We start from the raw sequence: 20,073 nt of genomic DNA on the forward strand, positions 1-20,073 counted from the left end.
GGAACAGGTAAGAGAAGGGACATTAAAGAATAGGGACAGAAGCAGAGCATATTCATTTACTCTGCGTCATGTTCATTTGCAATTATTCATTCAATTAAATATTGAGTCAGTCAGTCAATAAAAATTTATTAAACACCAATGAAGTTCCAGGAATTATGCTAAATAATGAAAACTAGAGTTATAAAGAAGGCAAAAGACAGTTCCTGCTCTCAGGGAGCTTTCAATCTATTGGAAGTAAAGAGAGGGTTTACAGCGCAGGGGCATGCTGAATGAAGTCCAGCAGCTGAATAGTGACCTGAGGCCCTTCTTTAAGGGGAGAATCTAATAGGAGGTCTCCAATGTCCACCCTCCATTCTCTTCAGTCACAAAGAGGGAGGGATCCCAAAGGCAGAGTATCGCTCAGCATTTCTTATATTCATAGCACTATATCATTAGTAGGGGATATAAATAAATATATGACAGTCTCTGCCCTCAAGGTACCTTGTTGGAAAGACAAATCCATATGTGAAAAGAAGAATGAAAATTGCATTTGTTTGAGAATTAAGGGGCTTACACACGTGTGGATCAGATTTTCCTGTTCATTTTTTATTCACTGTTTAATGCCAAATGCCTTCTAATACACAGTTTTGTGCTTTCACACAGTAAACAGTAAACAAATGTGTTTCATTTATTATGCATTCATTTTGAAGCAAGTCGGAAACCATAACAGAGAACTGAAATGTCATGCCAGGCTTTATCTGGCTTATGGAATTCCCAAGTTTTGTTCCAATTAGTGACCTGGTCTTTAGGAAGCACAAGGCATGGGACCATCTCATAAGATCACAGTGGCAAAACAGATTACCAGATTCCCCCTTTACTACAAGAAAAATTTCTAGTTTTGAAGTAGGCAGCTGTGTGGGGCAATAGAGAGTGTTAGACTTAAGAATCAGAAAGATCAGAATTTGACTCACTCTTTAGGTAATTACTTAGCTTTGGGACCCTAGGCAAGTCCCTTAACCTCTTTCAGTCTTCCTTTCTTCATCTATAAAATAAGGATAATAATTGTATCTACCTTACAGGGTTGTTTTGAGGATCAAATAACATCATTTATGCAAAGTGTTTTGCCACCCTTAAAGTGATACAAAAATGCTATCTGTTATTATCTTGCAGGCTATTACATCTTATCAGTTTTTTCCAACTTCCAAAATCCATACCTTATAAGGCTAAAGTATTAAACTCTTAAAGAAACAAATAAGTTACCTCTCCTGTATCTTCCAGGAATCTTTTAAGATTTTGGCATATTCATGAGAGATACCTTTGATATTCATTGTGAAGCTGAGCATTACTGAGAATATCGAAAAAATGTTTGAAAATTTAGTTCGAAAGTGAGGAATCTAAGAGGGCGAAGACTTGTACACCACTCTGTGTGTGTGTGTGCGTGTGTAGTAAATAGTTTCTTAAAAGAAATTAACAGAATGGCATTGATCATGGCAAGTACTAAAAGCTAGCACAAAAAATCAAATGAATTCTAGTTTACTAGAAAAGAAACACCTTGTTATTTTTGAGATTTTTTCTTATTTTTGACATTTCCTAAACAAATGTATTTGTACTGTCAAACCATCTATTTAGGGTGAAAACTGACATAATTGCAAAACCAGAAGAATAAAAATGAGGAAAAAAAACATGGTCTGCAATCAAAATAATCCTACCCAGACCTCAGAAAACAAGATGTGATGCCAAAATATGGAAAATGGGTAAAGAAAAGAACTGAGATACCAATATATAATAATATCATATAGAATTTTAACTAATGTAAACTGCCCAAATGAGATCAAAAGTGCCTAAAATTACTCATCAGTTTAAAGTAGAAACAAATTTCCAAAACTGATAGAAGAAAATGGGAGAAAATTGTGAGGCATGATGTCCTATAAAATAATGGACAGTAGTAGAGGCTAAAACAAAACAAAAAGATCTTGATAAGGTATGTCAAACCATTCTCCTGCCAAAGGCGTTTAAGAATTAAACTGAGATGACCAAACAAGACATAGAGAAAATTATGAAATGCAAAATGGATAATTTTGATTACATTAAATTGAAAAGGTTTTACACAAACAAAGCCAATGCAACCAAGATTAGAGGGGAAGCAGAAAGTTATTGATAGTCATATAAAATGCTTTAAATCACTATTGGTTAGATAAATTCAAATCAACTCTGATGTACCACATTATACCTATCAGATTGACTAACACAGCAAAACAGGAAAATGACAAATGTTGGAGAAGATGTAGGAAAATTAGACCACTAAAGCATTGTTGTTGGAGTTGTGAACTAATCTAACCATTCTGGAGAGCAGTTTTAGAACTATGCACAAAGGGTTATAAAACTGTGCATACCCTTTGACCCAGCAATACCACTTCTATGGCTGTATCCCAAAGAGATCATAAAAATGGGAAAAGGACAAAAGTATTTATAGCAGCTCTTTTTGTGGTGGCCAAAATTTGGAAATTGAGGGGATGCCCATCAATGGGGAATGGCTGGAATATGAATATAATGGCGTACTATTCCATACTGTTCCATAAGAAATAATGAGCATGTGGACTTTAGAAAAACCTGGAAAGACTTGTATGAAATGATGCTGAGTGAAGTGAGCAGAACCAGGAGAACATTATACAAAGCAACAGCCACATTGTGCAATGACTGGATTTAAGATAACTCCAAAAAACTCATGATGGAAAATGCTATCCACACCCATAAAAAGAACTATGGAGTCTGAATGCAGATTGAAACATACTGTTTGCTCTCTCTTTTTTGTTTGTTTGTTTCTTCTTTCTCATGGTCCCTCCCATTGGTTCTAATTCTTCTTTACAACATGACTAATGTGAAAATATGTTTAATATAAATGTATATGTAGAGCCTATATCAGATTGCATGATGTCTTGGGGAGGGGGAGAAAATTTGGAACTCAAAATCTTATGGAAGTGAATGTTGAAAACTAAAAATAAATAAATTTTTAAAAAATTAAAAAATTGAACTGGAAAGAATACAATTCAAAAAGGAAAGACGGTGGGTAATAATATCTATTATAGATCTAGTTGGAAATCATGGAAGAAAGTTCCATTGCACAACTAGAAAAACATGCATATGGATTAAGAAAACTGGAAGTTCTCTGCCACCTATGTTCATTAGAATTAAAAATAAAACTGTCTCCATTAGTTGGTCCTAAGTCTTCCTGATGGCCTATGGCCTAAAAGCCTAGCATGTTGAGAGGTGATGTTCTCATGCTCGATTGACTTCTTGCCACAGTATGAATCAACAAATCCTTGATTGACTAGAGACACTGTTGTGTCAAATGCTAAATCAAACTGAGCTGTACCTAACTAAACCAATGCTATGACTTTGCTGAGTATCATTTCCATGCCTCTGAGTAAAATGTCTTTTGTTTAATATTAATGTATCTGTGGCTGTCTCATTTTCTTTTAATCCCAAGCTTCAACTAACAGACTGCATGGTCTAACCTAGAACAGATAGAAAATAGTTCCATATCTGAAAAAAAGAATTTTGTTTGTAAAACAAATTCCTACTGTATGCAAAAATTCCTATTCTTAGAATTCCATAGTGAATAGGTTTTGGTCAGAAACTAGGTCCTAAGGGCAGCTAGGTGGTGCAGTGGATAAAGCACTGCCCCTGAAGTCAGAAGGAACTGAGTTCAAATCTGACCTCAGACCAAACATTTGAAACTAACTAGTTGTGTGACCCTGGGCAAGTCATTTAACCCCAATTGCCTAAAAAGACAAAAACATAAACTAGGCCCTATCCATGCTCCTCACATTCAGATATAATGCTTTCCTCGTAAGAACAGCACTTGAGTAAGATGTTGAATATTTTAGCAGGATTAAATAAACACCATTATGTTTTGCATAAAGTTCTTATAATATAAATATGTAAATATACATAAATGTATGTATAAATATATGTATTTCATTGTTTATCTAATATATATGTATCTATTTTACCTATGACATGTGAAAGGAAAATTATATAGAATTCTGCTCCTTTCTTTTTTGGGCAGGGGTCTTCGAGCAAAACAGAAAAGAAGGGAAGGCAGTGGTTTTGAAATATTACTTTACTAATACATCTATGTTTATAATAAAGGAGGCTACTAAGGAAAGGAAAATATATAGCTATATCTTAACAATAACAACTCATAATTTTATTCAGAATAGTAAATAGCAAAAATAACATTTTGAGAGAACTTTCTTATTTATGCTAAGTCACAGATGTAGAAACATACTTCTTGAAAGCAGGACAAGGTCCTCAAAATAGAGCAAGCAATAGAGTTTATGCTATTTTTATACATTTTAACATCGTGCTCTGTTTTTACATTACAAATATCTCCAAATTGCCACCATCCGGTGAGAGCTCTTATACAATAGCAAAACAATTAAGCAAAGCAACTAATATAGTAACCTCATATGAAAGTTCATGCAGCATTCCACACCTTTATCTACCACCAAAAAAAAATCCATTTTGAAAGTATTTTAAATTACCAAAAATCTATTTCTGATTCCTCCCCATTAAAAAGAAAATAAAAACAAATTCCTTGCAATTAACAGGTATAGTCAAGTAAAACAAATTCCCTCATTGGCTTTATGTGTATGCATATGAGTATATATATGTGTATAGTCAGCGTGTGTATAAACACACATATATCTACATATATATATATATATATATATATATATATATATATATATGTACATGTTTGTGCACACTGTTTATATTTCATTCTGCACCCAAAATTCATCACTTCTTTTCAGGAAGTTGAATTTATGTCTTGTCATTAGTCCTCCAGAATGATAAATGGTCATTTCATTGATGGAGTTCTTAAAGTTTTTCCCAGGGACCGGTTTTCCTTCTTATTCCAGTTGTATTCAGTTGTATGACTTTATTCATGCAAAAGCTTTTCAATTTCATGTAATCGAAATGATCTATCTTATCTTTTATAGTCATTTCATTCTCCTGTTTGGTTATAAAAATATTCACTTAGCTATATCCATGAAAAGTACATGGTGTGTTGTTAGGTTTTTTGCTTGTTTGTTTGTTTATTTTTTTGGTGAGGGCAATAGGGATTAAGTGACTTGCCCAGAGTCACACAGCTAGTGAATGTTATGTGTCTGAGGCTATATTTGATCTCAGGTCCTCCTGACTCCAGGGCCAGTGCACCATCTAGCTGCCCCCTTTTTTTTTTTAATAGCATACCCTTATATATACACTTAGGTCACTTATATGGTTGTATCTTTATTTTATTGACTTTCTAACTGTTCTTCCTGCCCCTAATACCTCCCAAGTTGAATTGTCCTAAGTATCCCTCTCAGATTAATCTTTGCTAAATAAAACAGTACAGTGTCATTTTATTGTTTTTTAAGACATGGATTTGGAATCAGAAATCCAAGGTTATCATCCTAGCTGTAATACTGCATATTGTGACTGTGGGAAAGTTACTAGACTTCTTTGAGATATCCTTAGTTTGCTTCTCTGTAAAATTAAGGTTTTGTATTAAATGATATCTAGTGTCCCAGCTCTAAATTCTAAGATTCTATTACCATTTTTTCTGTATTTTATATTGCTGCTCAAAAACTTTCAATTGATCCTCATTGCTTATAGGATAAAATTTTCACATGCAAGATCCTTCAAGTTCTTACACAACTTATATTTCCTAAATTATGTGTAGAACAGTTGGTGGGGCAATGGTTAGAGTTCTAGACCTGGAGATAAAAAGAATTGAGTTCACCTATGGCCCTGAATACTAAGTGTGTGACCTTGGGCAATTCACTTAACTTTTGTCCATCTCAGTGTCCTCAAGTGTAAAATAGAGATAATAACAACGGGGCTGTCATGACGATGAAAGGAGATATTTGTAAAATCATGTAATGCAGTGCCTGGCAAATAGTAGGTGATGTATAAATACTTATTCCCTTCTTCTATTAAATAAAATATCTCTCCCAACAATCTCTCTGCTTCTTGTTCCCAAGTACTCCTTGAATTTGAATAGGCGATATAAATTGTTTCTATTTTATGTTTTGTTTTGCTCTTGTCCAAGTCCTAACATACCTTTCAGGTACAGCTTGTTTCACCTTCTTTGTGTTACACAACATTATCAGTCCTAAGTCATGACTGCCTCTTTCGACTCCTAGAGCAGTTAAGATTTATATCACTAATTTTGTGTAGAGTCTATACATAATACTATGCTTTCTTATCTTCTTCACTAAAATATAATGTGCTCAAAGACGGGAACCAGGTCTTCTGCCACCTGGTATCTTATATGCCAGTCTCACAGACAGTCAATAAATGTTAATGACAGCAAAGAAAAGAAATAGAGAGTGATGGCCTCTCTTATTTCGAGCGAGGCAATCACCAAGTTTAAGGTTACAGATTTGGAGCTTTGCTATGTAGTGATAAAGTATAGAATGTGCCTACACTGGTTAGGTGGGTGAAGATTTTTATGTGAGATGAAGATCTACACTATGCATCAATTGAATGCTTACAGGAAACAGTAGAATTTAAGTGTTGGTCTTGGTAGCGATGGGATCTAGATTTCTAGGTAGCTCCAAGGAGTGTCAGAGTGGAGCAATGTTATCTGCTTCACAGGATCTTTTATATTTCCTCCATTTGACAATGGAATATGGGTATCCCCTGTTCTCAACTGCCAGAATGGAAGCACCTTAGTGGACAGAGATTTTCATTTCTGTCTTTGTGTCCTTAAGACCTATCATAGTACCTTGAACTTAGTAGGCAATTAATAAATTCTTCTTGTTGATTTTTTTAATGTAGGGGTCATTATATCATATTATATTATAGCTCATATTCATAAGCATTTATGAAATATCAACTAAGTGCAAAGTATTATATGGAGCACTGTGATTCATGCATTTACTATTCCCTTGTTACATGCCAAATACTTGGAGAGACATTAAGGATAATAAAGAAAACGTGTTAAATCATTTCTTCCCTTACAATGCTTGCATTCTACATATGGCATATCATCAGATAACTATCCAAGTATAAGGATAGGGACTGGGCATATGTCATGGGCACAGAAAACTCCCAGGTTAAGAGCTCTCTGTACCAATGCAAGTTGGTACCTTCTCTGTATCTTGTAATGAAGAGTTGCCTAGAGCTCAGAGAGATCACACAACTAATAATGTCATAGACAGTACTTGAACTCGGGTTTTCCTGTCTCAGAGTCTATCAACTACATATCACTACTACTCAAATGTGAGGAATATACAGCATGAATAAAAGGTAATCTTAGGAAGGAGAGAATGCTAATGACTGGGAGTATCATTATATCAATCAATAAACATTTATCAAGTGTGTACTATATGCCAGGCACTGTTAATCTCCCATAAGCACATATATTTGAAATAGGTCTTGTAGAAACCTAGAAGTTCTAAGAGGTAAAGATGTGGAACTATATTAATATACCAAATTTTAAGGAATCTCAAATGAAGGTTTTATTTAAAATAAAACTATTAATTATCTTTAAGCTATTGCCATTACAAATAATGTATCAAGTCCCTGGGGTTATCATACTGAGCCAATGCTACCCATAACAAGCCATGGCACAATGGAAATGATTGAAGGAAATAATTTTTTCTCTTTACCTAGAGATGAGGAGACTTAGGGTATTATGTGATGTCTGTATTCAAACATGTAAAAGTCTGACAGGTGGAATAGGGAATAGATTGAGTATGTGAGAGCTAAAAGAGTTTTTAGAAATGATCTAGTCCTTGACTTCAAGGGAAAGAATTAGAACAATCTAGTGTAAGTTAGAGGTAAGCTGATTTTAATCTAGTCCAATGTAAAACTATCTCACAGAGCTATCTGAAAATGAAATAGTATGTTTCATAAAGTGGTGAGCTCTCCATTATTGGTGGTATCCAACCAGACACTGCATAACTAGTTGTCAGTGAGGATTAATTCATCGTCAGTGAAGTGAACTATATTTTTTTCCAGATCTAGGATCCTCTAATTTAATTCATATAAGAATGTTTGACCTAGGAGTTTATAAACCATAAGAAGCAACTTTGATGTAAAGCAATATTTCATTGCTTTGAATATGCAATCCTCATTTAATGCTGAGGAATCTTGTTAGAAGGTTTCTATCTTTATTTACATGGGAGAAAATCTCAGTTTTCTTATGGAAGAGTAATGAAAGGGGTGTGTTTTTAAAAGTGAAATTATAAATCAATGATGACTAAATCTTAATAGCTGCCTTCTCCATTAGAGATTCTTAATCATGAAATTAAAATGGACTCTTGTGCCCAGGGTCTAAAAGAAATTAAAATGAGCCTAAAATGAATCAAGTCATGGATTTTTCTTATGGCACTAATAAGTTTCAAGTCCCCCAGCATAGAATGCTTGCCTGCTTTTAAAGGTGTAGCTCCACAAGGCAGAGGACAATTTCATCTTTTCTTTTTTTTTTTTAATGTCTTCAGAGACTAGATGTGAATAAAGACAGAATTATTGTTTTAACATCCTAGGCACACTATAAATTATTTTGTATTGGCCCTAATCTCTTTTGTCTAAGTAAAACATATCTAGATCACACCTGGGCATTCTAAACCTGTTTATCCTCATCATTTTCTTCTATTTTGGGAATTTCCTATGCATCTTTCTTATATTTGCAGTCATTTCAGGGTTAGGCTTGTATATCATGTCTATTTTTAATGTAGCCCTGTTGAAGAAAAAAAAAGTATCCAAACGAAATAAATATTATGCTCTGCTTATTGTAAAACATCATGACCATAAGATAAAAAAAGTGAAATATTCATGAAAATTCTCATTTCCCCCAGGTCTGGCCAGTGTAGGAAGCTGAGAAAAATAACTCACCAAACAAGGGAACTATATCACAACACAGATTATCACAGAACTTAAAAACAAAGGCAGTTGACATTAATAATTAATTGAGGAAAGCTCCCTGTGGAGGTTGAGATGAGCTATAGGCACAATGTGTAAAAGTGCTTGACTAACTGATCATTAGTTATGTTCTATATCAGAGAAACAGATATTAATGTATCTAGCTAATCCATCCTAGTTTTTCTAACCCTATCATTTGTCTAATGTATTAAGTGTGGCTCTCCCAATTCCCCATGAGGAAGGATCATTCCAAATTAGAACCTGATGCTTTTTTTATTGTCTTCTTGGGAGTGATCTGAATAAATGAGATATGAAAAAAAAACTTGTTTTGATATTTTCTTTGTAATTTTGGTATTATGCATTTAAAGCATGGAAATGGAAACCATACTAATTGTTGCAATATTTAAACTAATGATCAGTCTTACCTCAAGCACTCTAAGGTTTTATATTTTTTGCAAGCCCTTTGAATATTAGCTGTGTTGTGTTTTGTTTTGTTTTGTTTTTGGTGAGTTGTTTCTTTTATTTCTGAAACCTGTCTTCTGTCTCAATAGGCTGTACTTTAATGAAGAAAGGTCAAAGCTGCTAACAGTTACACAAACTGGGACTCAGGAAGATCCTAGTGACCAAGGATGGGGTCGTCATGGAAACTAATTCTGTTTCTGTCAGTCGCGGGGTGTCTTTCAGGTAAAAGTCTTGTCATGTTTTGTGACTTTATAAGTACAAAGTTGCAATGAAATATTAAATGTCCTACAGAAGATACATCTTTAAGTGATCATCTAAATTCCTATTTCTAAGCACACACACATGTGCACATGCACACACACACACATTCACGTGTGTACATGGAAATTATAAAACTCCAGCGTTTGTAGAGCCAACTTTATACAAAATTAAATAATACAAGGTCCTCAGGAAACAGAATGCTATAGCAATGTTAATAAAATGGGTACACACCTCATTGACTTTCATTTACAATCTGAACCATTGTTAGCTTTCATAAGACTCAATAATATGCTTATTTATCATTTGTAACACCTAATTACAAAATTGTCTCATTACGATAGTAAATTCTACCACTTTGAACAAAGTGCTACTTTGACTCAACTCAATCTGTAGGGGGACTAGCATTTCGTTGTCTCATTTTTATTAGTATCAAAATGAATATTTTTGGTTTTCCGAGTTTCTCTTTTTTTCTGTTAGGTCAATCTTAATGTTTTAAATCTTGGCTCTGCAATGAGTTACTTTATCCTCTGGAGACATTTTATGTTGTTATGAAGTAATTTTTATAGTCTGATATCATAATATTGAGAATTATTTCCTCAGTTCCTTTTGTCTTTGTTTTAAATTTAGTGTCTAGAAATCAAACCTTGGTGATTATTTTTATTCTTGAAACATAATATTTATGGTTTAATTAGTTATAATGCAGTGGGTCTATTGTGAGTATTATTTAAGATGTAAACTTGTTAAAATACTTGGGCCTCTAAAATACGGTGTGAGCTATGGATAGCATTGAATGTTTGTTTTTTAAAAAGGATGCTTTAAAATTTCAATTAGAATATTTATTGGTTAAAAGTCGTATTGGGATATGCATATTGGCATAATATTTCTATGAAATTCTTAAACATGCATAAAAACATATACATAGGATACACACTATTCCTTTTCCTTTCTTTTTTCCCTCCCTTTTCTCCTCTTTCTCCCACTTTCTAACTCTCTCCATATATAGATACAGCTATTTCAGAGATAGAGTTATAGATATATAAAACTACAATGTCTGTGTGAATGTGTGTATGTATGTATATGTATGTATACGTACATACATATATATACATATATGCATAGAGAGAGAATATAGAGTATGCTTTGCTATTACAATATGTTCTTCTACTTGATTTTTCTAACAAACTCATTTCATAGTCCAGTTATTTAAAAAACAGCACAACGAAGAGCTCTAATTCAGATACAAATCATCTTTATTCCCATAAAATAAAAGTGCGTTTCAATGGAGTAATTTTAAAACAGAGACAACTTTCTATGGGCACATATGATGTAAGCAGCAAGTGGTCTTTAAAATAAAACAAAATTCTATTCTAAAAAAAGATTCTAAGTAATAATGAATATAAATAATTTAAGACAGTTAAATTATACGTATGATTATGGGCGACTTTGACTTATAAAGATGTGACTATTTAAAAGTAGTATTCAGACATATATTGTTGTATAATACAGCCACATCCCTATGGAGTCATTCCTATTTAAAGTTGTACAGGCAATCCCCAACTTGTACTCTAAAAGTGCCGAAGTCAATACTTTCGAATTAGAAACTTATTTCCCCATGTAATTGTTCTTACTGCCCCAAAATACTCCACAGAAGTAGGCATAGTACATAAATGTAGCTAGAATGCTATACAAATATTATGACTTAGAAAAAAAGAGAGAAAATGTTTGTTACCTGCTTCTTTTAAACATAATACGACATTTATGTTGTGCTTTAAAGTTATCAAATATATTATAATTAATTATATTGTTATAAAAAAGAAAATATATTTAAGCATATTAATATCTTTTAAAAGACTCTGAAGGTAGTTGTCCAATATATTTCAATGCTATTCATTTTTTACAAATGGAAAAAAATGATAATGAATAAAAATGACTTCCTTTTTTAATTAATCCTGGCTGCTGGTACCTGGAGATTTTTAAATAGAGAATGATGAGTAGATAGTAACCTAGGTGGAAGTTCTGGTGGACCTATTGGCATTCATAAGACCTTTAGAGGTTGATACATTGGTTACTATTTCTATTTTAACTGGAAAATTCCCTGACTTTATCTCGACACACATGTGGTATTAAAAGTGCTCATTCTGCCTACCCAACATTGGAGTTGTCTGAGAGTTTTGAGGAAAAAGGTACCATGCTTTTGTTCAGATGGCAAGACAGTTCCCTACACCTCCAAATCAGATGTTATTTGTTTTTTATTCTTTCTCTCAGGATTCCACAATATCTTTTATTCTCCCCCAGGTTCTCTCTCTCTCTCACTCTCCTGTCATCTCTTTCTCTTGGTCTTAGAGTACTCATATTTCTTGTGTTAGGGATCATCTTGTCACATCCCATGAATTTTCTCTTCTGCATTTGGTAGGGTGTGGAAACTAACTCACATTCATTCAGAGAACACTGCCTACCTAAGACATTAGTGCTGACTGTGTGCCTTCAGAAGAGCCCTCCAATACCATCCAAAGGATCAACATAGCCCTGAGGACTGATATGATACATAGTGGAATTTCAGCAGTCAACCTTCACCTACTGCTCTATCTCCTAAACATTTAGCCATTGTACCTGGAAATTAAGAACTCCCAACTCACTCTTATCCTTACTCTTGTTCCAGCAAAACCAAGATTGTTTTTCTCTTATAAAAATGGATTATAACATTCTGGGTTAGAAACATGCATCAGAACTTTAAGTACCCTACCAGTCAACTAAACTCTTATATAAGGCAAAGATGAGATACCTGCCAATTGAAAAACAAAATAGCAACTAAACCTGTGATTTCAATGGTGTAGAGGGCATCCCAGGTGAGGAAATTTCCTCTATCAAGGTATGCTAGAACCTTCTTTACAACTTGTGATATTAGTTAATTGCCTAGAGTATTCAAAGTTTAAGTGACTTGTCTGATGTCACATAATACATATGTATCAAAGAAATTAAACACATGTCTTTCTATCTATGAGGTCATGTGTCTGTCTAATACACAAAGCTGCCTCTGGAAGAAAAATGTAGACATATATGCCATGAATCATATGTGGCCTGTCTACAAATTTACAATATCCTTAAATAAAATACCTATCCCAATCAAAGATTCACCTTACCCAGCCACCACTGCTTGTGGTGGTCATATGATAGGTCTTATGATTTTTTTTATAAAATTGGCCAAATACCTTAAAAGATCAAGTTATAAAAATGTTTTTAACATGAGATCAAGTGTGCCAATTGCATCAACTGATGTAAGAATATTTTTCTACAATTTTACTCTAATTTCTTCAATCTATACAAATTATATTTTAAATACAAATAGCTAAAAGCAGATTTTGTAAAATAAATTTTCATGCTACTTTCTCCAGTTTATGCAAATGTAATCTATGTCAACTGATGCAGTTTGGTCTTTCCTTCAATTTTGGTCCTTCATCATATCATTCTACAGTAACAGACTGGATCACATTTGTTGTGCAGAGCATATTTTCTTAGACCATGTTCTATATACAGATGTATCCCACTTAACAGCATTAACTAATTCCATGAAGATATGATGTTATATGAAAAACCTTACTGAAATAGTTCACTTTATAGGGCCAATGCTATATATAGAAAATTCATTTTTGAACAGCTAGAGTTGGGACCATAAATGCTTAAAATGTGGAAAGATGAGAAATGAGGATGGAGATGTTGCTACACTAGAAATTATCCTTCCTTTCTCTCCTTTCCCCTCCCCGCTTCATCATGGAGACAAAGTAATCATTTTCAAATTGGCTGGAATCATTTCTCTGCCAATCAAAAGCATTTCTTTAGGGATAGAATAAGAATTAAGGCATAATCATCAAATGACATTCTTCTGGGTATTTTTACTCATTATTGGAATTTTGTGGGGGTTTTTTGTGTTTACATTTTCTGCAAACTACTGCTTTAACATGGCAGTACATAGCACTATTGTTACCTCTAACAAAATTTGGATATAAAATAAATGCAATTAATTTCAATACATTTTAAGGTTTCCAAAGTGCTATTGAAACATGATTTTCTAAAAGACATTGACGGTAAGAAAGTATAGGGTGTATTCCACGTCACACCTAAAGCAGCTACTGTATGTGGAACGTATAACATGTTATAGGAGAGTATGGATGAGATAAGGTGGCACAAGGTTATGGAGCTTCTTGAATGTCAGCAAAGGGTGTTGAATTTTATTTAATAGGTAATAAGGAACTACCAAAGAGTTTTGAGGAGAGACATTACATAATCCAATCCATACTTAATGAATATTAGGCAAAATTGTAAAGGATGAAATGAAGTGGGTAGACACTGAAAATAGGAAGACCTGTTAGTCTTCTATTCTAGTTATCACAATTATCCATAATGGTGGTTAGCACCTGTGCTTATATGGTTGTAGTAGAAATAAAGAGGAGGGTACAGAGAATGAGGCTATGAAGGTAGGGTGAACAGGATTTTGTAACTGATCGGACAAGAGAGATGAAGGAGAAAAAAAGAAGTCCAAGATAACCTTAAAATTTTGAACATGGGATTTGAGAGCAGTAGTGCCTCTGAAAGAAACACTGAATTCAGAAAAAGGAACCTAGGCAATGAATGAGAATGCCAAGAATGGCCACAGTTAGAGAAAAGAAGATGGCTGATTTCCCAAAGTAACAAGTTAGGCTTTTTCCCAGTTGGGCATGTCAACAGGACAAAATGGGTTGAACCACTGGGTTTGTTTTTTTGTCACTACAAGTGTATGAAATTTGGGCTAGGGAAAACTGATGTGCCAGAGGTTTGGTGGAATTCCTATTATTCTGTGGGACGTCTTTCTGAACCAGCATTGCTGCCCTTGCAAATGAGAAGGTAGAGGGAAGCAACATCTATTTTATTTCATGATTCTATTAAAAACTTTTTAAATATGTGATTTCTTTTAAATTTTATGTTTCATAAATGCTTCAGTATATTAACTCCCTGGGCCTGAATCAACTGTATAAGCAAAATTTTCCCCAGATCACTTGGGGATCACTCACCTTAAGGGATTATAAGAGCATTCCCGTTTTTCTAATCCATCCTCCATATAGCTGTCAAAATAATCTTCCTAAGGAACTGTTCTGAACTATGTTGCTCCTTTGTTCAAAAACTTACTGTGGCTTCCTGTTACTTACAGAACAAAACCTAACTTTCTTTTTTACAATATTTTAATTATTTAATTTATTTACTTCATTAAATAGTTAATTAAATAGTTAAATAGTTACATGTAAAAAATTATAATTTTTTTCTTAAATTGAGTTTCAAATTCTCTCTCTACCTTTTACTACTCCCTCATCCTTGAGAAGGCAAGCAATTTGATATCAATTATACATGTGAAATCATATAAAACATATTTCCATGTTAGCCATATTGCAAAAGAAAACACAAAGTAAAACAATAAAAATAAAGAGTTTAAAAAGGATGCTTCAGTCTGCACTGACAGTTCATCAGTTCTCTCTCTTGAGATGGATAAGATTTTTCATCATGGGTCTTTTGGAATTGACTTAGATTATTGTCTTAATCAGAGTAGCTAAGTCTCTCACAGTTGATCCATCCTTACAATATGGCTATTATTGTGTACAGTGTTTTCTTGGTTCTGCTCGTGACACTTTGCATGAGTTCATATAAGTCTTCCCAGGTTTTTCTGAAACCATTTTGCTTGTCATTTCATATAGCACATAGTGTTCTATCACAATCATATGCCATAACTTAGTAAACCACCCCAATTGATGGGCATCCTTTCAATGTCTAATTCTTTCCCACCACAAAAAGAGCTACTAAAAATATTTTAATAGAAATAATTCCTTTTCCCTTTTTGGGGATACAGAATAAGGAGTGTTGCTTTGCTGGGGTATGCATGGTTTTATAGCTCTTTGAGTGTAGTTTCAAATTGCTCTCCAGAATAGTTGGACTTGTTCACCAACAGTGAACTCTACCAACAGTGCATTAGTTTCCTAATTTTTTCACATTACCTCCAGCATTTGCCATTGCCCCTTTCTGTCATGTTAGCCAAGTGGTTGAGTGTGAGGTAATACTTCACAGTTGCTTTAATTTGCATTTCTCTAATCAATGGTGATTTAGAGAATTTTTATGTGACTATTAATAACTGATTTCTTCTTCTGAAAAGATTCTGTTCATATGCTTTGACCATTTATCAACTGGGAAAAGGCCCTTATTTTTGTAAGTTTGGCTCAGTACCACACACACACACACACACACACACACACACACACACACACACGTATACATATATACGCACATACATACTTGCATACACACATATAAACACACACATATATACATACACATAAGCAAACATACACACATATGCACACACACATATATACACATACACACATATATGCTTTCATATACATAAACACATATGTACATACACATAAGCAAACATACACACATATGCGCGTGCACACACACACATACACACACACACACACACACACACACACACACATATATATATATATGAGTTTATCAAATAGTAGATTGCTATGGTCATTTACCATATATATTTACCATTTTAGTGTATTGTGTGCCTAATCCATTTGACTGATCCACCACTCTATTTCTTAACCAGTACCAAATTGTTTTGATGATTACCACTTTGTAGTACAGTTTAAAATCTGAAACTGTTAGATTGCCTTCCTTAATACTTTTTTTTTATTGATTCCTTTCATATTCTTGAACTTTTTGTTGTTGATATTTCCACTCTATGAAATAATTCTTTGGTAATTTGATTAGCATGGCACTGAATAAGTAAATTAACTTAGGTAGAATTGTCATTTTTATCTTTCTTACCCTATAGGAAAAGGGAGGGGGGAAGAGGGCAAGAGAGCAGGAGAATGATAAGAAGGGAGGGCAGATTGGGGGAGGGGTAATCAGAAGCAAACACTTCTAAGGAGGGACAGGGTCAAAAGAGAGAAGAGAATAAATGGGGGTGGGATAGGATGAATGGAAATATAGTTAGTTTTTCACAACATGACTACTATGGAAGTGTTTTGCATGACTACACATGTATAACCTGTATTGAGTTGCTTGCCTTCTCAATGTGAGGGGGGAGGGGGAAGGGAGAAAATTTGGAACCCAAAATTTTAAAAACAAAAATTAAAAAAAATTGTTTTCACATGCAACTGTGAAATAAGATATATAGGAGATGGAGTATAGAAATCTATCCTGCCCTACAGGAAAATTGAAGGGGAAGAGGATAACAGAAGGGGGGAAGAGTTAGAAGGGAGAGCAGATTAGGAGAAGGGGTACTCAGAATTCATGCCATCTTGGAGTAGAGGGAGGGACAAGATGGGGAGAAAATTTAGAACTTAAAATCTTGTGGAAGTGAATGCTGAAAACTAAAAATAAATTAATTTAAAAAATTAAAAAATAAAAAAATTGTCATTTTTATTATATTGGCTTGGCCTACACATGATTAGTTAATATTAAAAGTGTTTTGTAAATGTTGTCATATAATCTCTGAGTTTGTCTTGGCAGGTAGATTCCCAACTATTTGATATTTTCTGCAGTTATTATTATTAATTCCTTTTTCTGGCTCTTGTTGCTGAGTTTTGTTGGTAGTATATAGACATACTGATGAATTATGTGGGTTTATTTTATATCCTTCCACTTTGCTTAAGTTAATTGCTTCAACTAGTTTTTTAATCAATTCTCTAAAGCTTTCTAAGTTTACCATTAAATCATGTGCAAAAAGTGTTAGTTTTGTTTTTTCATTGCCCATTTTTATTCCTTCAGTTTCTTTTTTTTTCTTGTTTTATTGCTATAGGTATAATTTCCAGTATAATATTAAATAATAGTAAGATAATGGATATACTTGCTTCCCTCCTGATGTTATTGGGAAAGCTTCAAGTTTATCCCCATTACAGATAATGCTTATTCTTGGTTTTTAGATAGATATGCTTTATCATTTTTGTAAAAAGCTCCATTGATTCTTATTCTTCCTATTCTTCCAAGTATATTCCTAGTATATCTTCCCAGTATTCTTTTAGAGGGAGTATTGGTGCATGATTTTTTATTTGCAAATTATTGTTCACTCAATGCAGCCCCTGAAGCTGAGATGCACCAAAGTATGGACTGATTTTCTGCTGATTGATCATAACAAATGGAGAAGTTTTGAATACTGTGAATAAGTTCAGTTACCTTGGCAGTACACTGTCTAGGGATGTGCATGTTGATAATGAAATTGACACATGCATTGCAAGAGCTAACAGTGTTTGGGAGTCTCTGAAGGAAAGTGTGGGAGAGAAGAGGTATTAGATTGACAATCAAACTGAAGGTCTACAGAGCTGTTTTGCTGACCTCATTGTTATATGTCTGTGAAACCTGGATAATATACTAGCGTCATGCCAGGAAACTGAATCCCTTCCATTTGAATAGCCTCAGGAAGATTCTGAAGATCACGTGGCAAGATAAGATATCAGACACTGAGGTCCTTTCTCAAACTAAAGAGCCAAGCACTCAAATTCTACTGCAGAGAGCACAACTATGATGGGCTGGCCACATTGTTCCAATACCAAACATAAACCCTGGCCAAAAAGACTATTTTATGGAGAAATCACATAGGGCAAGTGATCTCATGATGGTAAGAAAAAATGATACAAGTACACTCTTAAGAGCTCTTCTAGGAATTCTGGAATTGATTGTGTGACATGGGAGACAATGGCACAGGACCATTCAGCATGGCATGCCCTCATCAGAGAAGGTGCTGTGCTCTATGAGCAAAACCGAATTGAAGTAGCTCAAAAGACATGTGAGATATGTAAATTTAGAGAATTCACCCCAAATGTTCACATAGACTATTTGTTCCCAACCTGTGGTAGAGTACTCCGAGCTCATATTGGTCTGATCAGGCACAGTTGGATGCATTGTGACTTGCCTCTAACATAGTGATGTCATTTTGGTCCTCTTTGAAAACAAAGGACAACAACCAACCCACCAGTCCTAGTATTTTAATAGGAATGGAGCTGTATTTTGTCAAAGGCTTTTTTTTTGCATCTATTGAGATAATCTATGATTTTTGTTGGGTTTGTTATTGATGTGGTCAGTTATACTGATAGTTTTCCTGATATTGAACCAGCCCTGTGTTCCTGGTACAAATCTCACTGGGTCAAATTATATAATATTTATAATTTATTGTTGTAATCCCCTTGCTAGTATTTAATTTAAAACTTTTATATTGACATTTATTAAGGAGATAATTCTATCATTTTTTTCTGTTTTGTGTTCTCCCTGGTTTAGATATCAAAACCTTATTTGTGTCATATAAGGAATATGGTAGAACTTCTTTACCTGTATTTTTAAAATAGTTCATATAGTATTGGGATTAATTGCTTCTTAAATATTTGGTGGAATTCTGTAGCAAATCCATCCAATCCTGGGGATTTTTAAGGGATATCATTGATGGCTTGTTCAATTTGGTTTTCTAAGATAAAGTATTTAAGTATTCTATTTCCTCTTCTGTTCATAAGCAAAACTTTCCCCAGAACACTTGGGGAACACTCACTTTAAGGGATTGGAAGAGCATTCCTAATCCTCTAATCCATCCTCCACACAGCTGCCAAATAATCCTTCTAAGGAATGAGGAGATCTCTTTCCAACTTCCTATGTTGTCTTGGGCTGGAAAGATGTTTCAGTCTGACCTTTTGTTGGCTCTGCCTCTCCAGAATTCAATTTGAGAATTTATTTTAAAGGTGTTGGGAGAGGAATTTTGGGAGAGCTCAGCTGAGTACTTTTTTTGTTTGTTTGTTTTGTTTTGTGTTTTGGTGAGGCATTCACAGTTAAGTGATTTGCCCAGGGTCACATAGCTAGTGAGTATCATCTGTCTGAAGCTGGATTTAAACTCCTGGTCCTCCTGACTCCAGAGCCAGTGCTCTATCCACTACACCATTTAGCTGCCCCAGCTGAGTGCTTTTTCTTCTCTACTATCTTTGTTCCACACCCAGAAGTCTAAAACATAACCTTCTTAATCTTAAGGCCCTTCACAATCTATCACATTTGCCATTTTTGACTTATTTCTCCTTTGTAAACTCTGTTTTCATGTCAGACTGAATTCAGTCTCCCACATGTGTACATTCTTGCAAGTAATCTTCAAAATTTGGAATATTCTCCTCTGCCCTCATCTTTGCCTCTTAAAATCCTGTTTTCATTTAAGAATCTATTCAGGTACAAGTTCCCAATGACTCCTTTCTTGGTTTTCCCCTAGTTGTTAATATTCTTCCCTTCATCATTTTACCTTAAATTATACTTATTTGTGTAAATGTTGTATTACTCAAGAAAATTATAAACTCTTGAAAGGCAGGGACTATTTGATTTGTGTCTTTTTATCCCCAGCACCTAACACACTGATATGCTTACAATCGGATCTCACTAAATGTTTGATGA

The 20,073-nt window shown here is 34.1% G+C and overlaps 1 protein-coding gene across 3 annotated transcripts in view; it reads left to right on the plus strand.

Moving 5' to 3' along the window:
- The window catches only part of CNTN5 (contactin 5), a 1,537,434-nt gene that overhangs the window by 717,584 nt on the left and 799,777 nt on the right, over positions 1 to 20,073 (plus strand). For all 3 annotated transcript variants that reach the window (XM_078147163.1, XM_078147162.1, XM_020996136.2), the window contains one exon: positions 9,450 to 9,582. In XM_078147163.1, coding sequence (XP_078003289.1) covers positions 9,528 to 9,582 — 55 coding nt within the window. In that variant the 5' untranslated portion in view covers positions 9,450 to 9,527. The remainder of the gene's footprint in view (positions 1 to 9,449; positions 9,583 to 20,073) is intronic.

This window comes from Phascolarctos cinereus, unplaced genomic scaffold (genome assembly GCF_003287225.1).
Source record: "Phascolarctos cinereus isolate Bilbo 61053 unplaced genomic scaffold, phaCin_HiC Scaffold_726;HRSCAF=1367, whole genome shotgun sequence".
NCBI lineage: Eukaryota > Metazoa > Chordata > Mammalia > Diprotodontia > Phascolarctidae > Phascolarctos > Phascolarctos cinereus.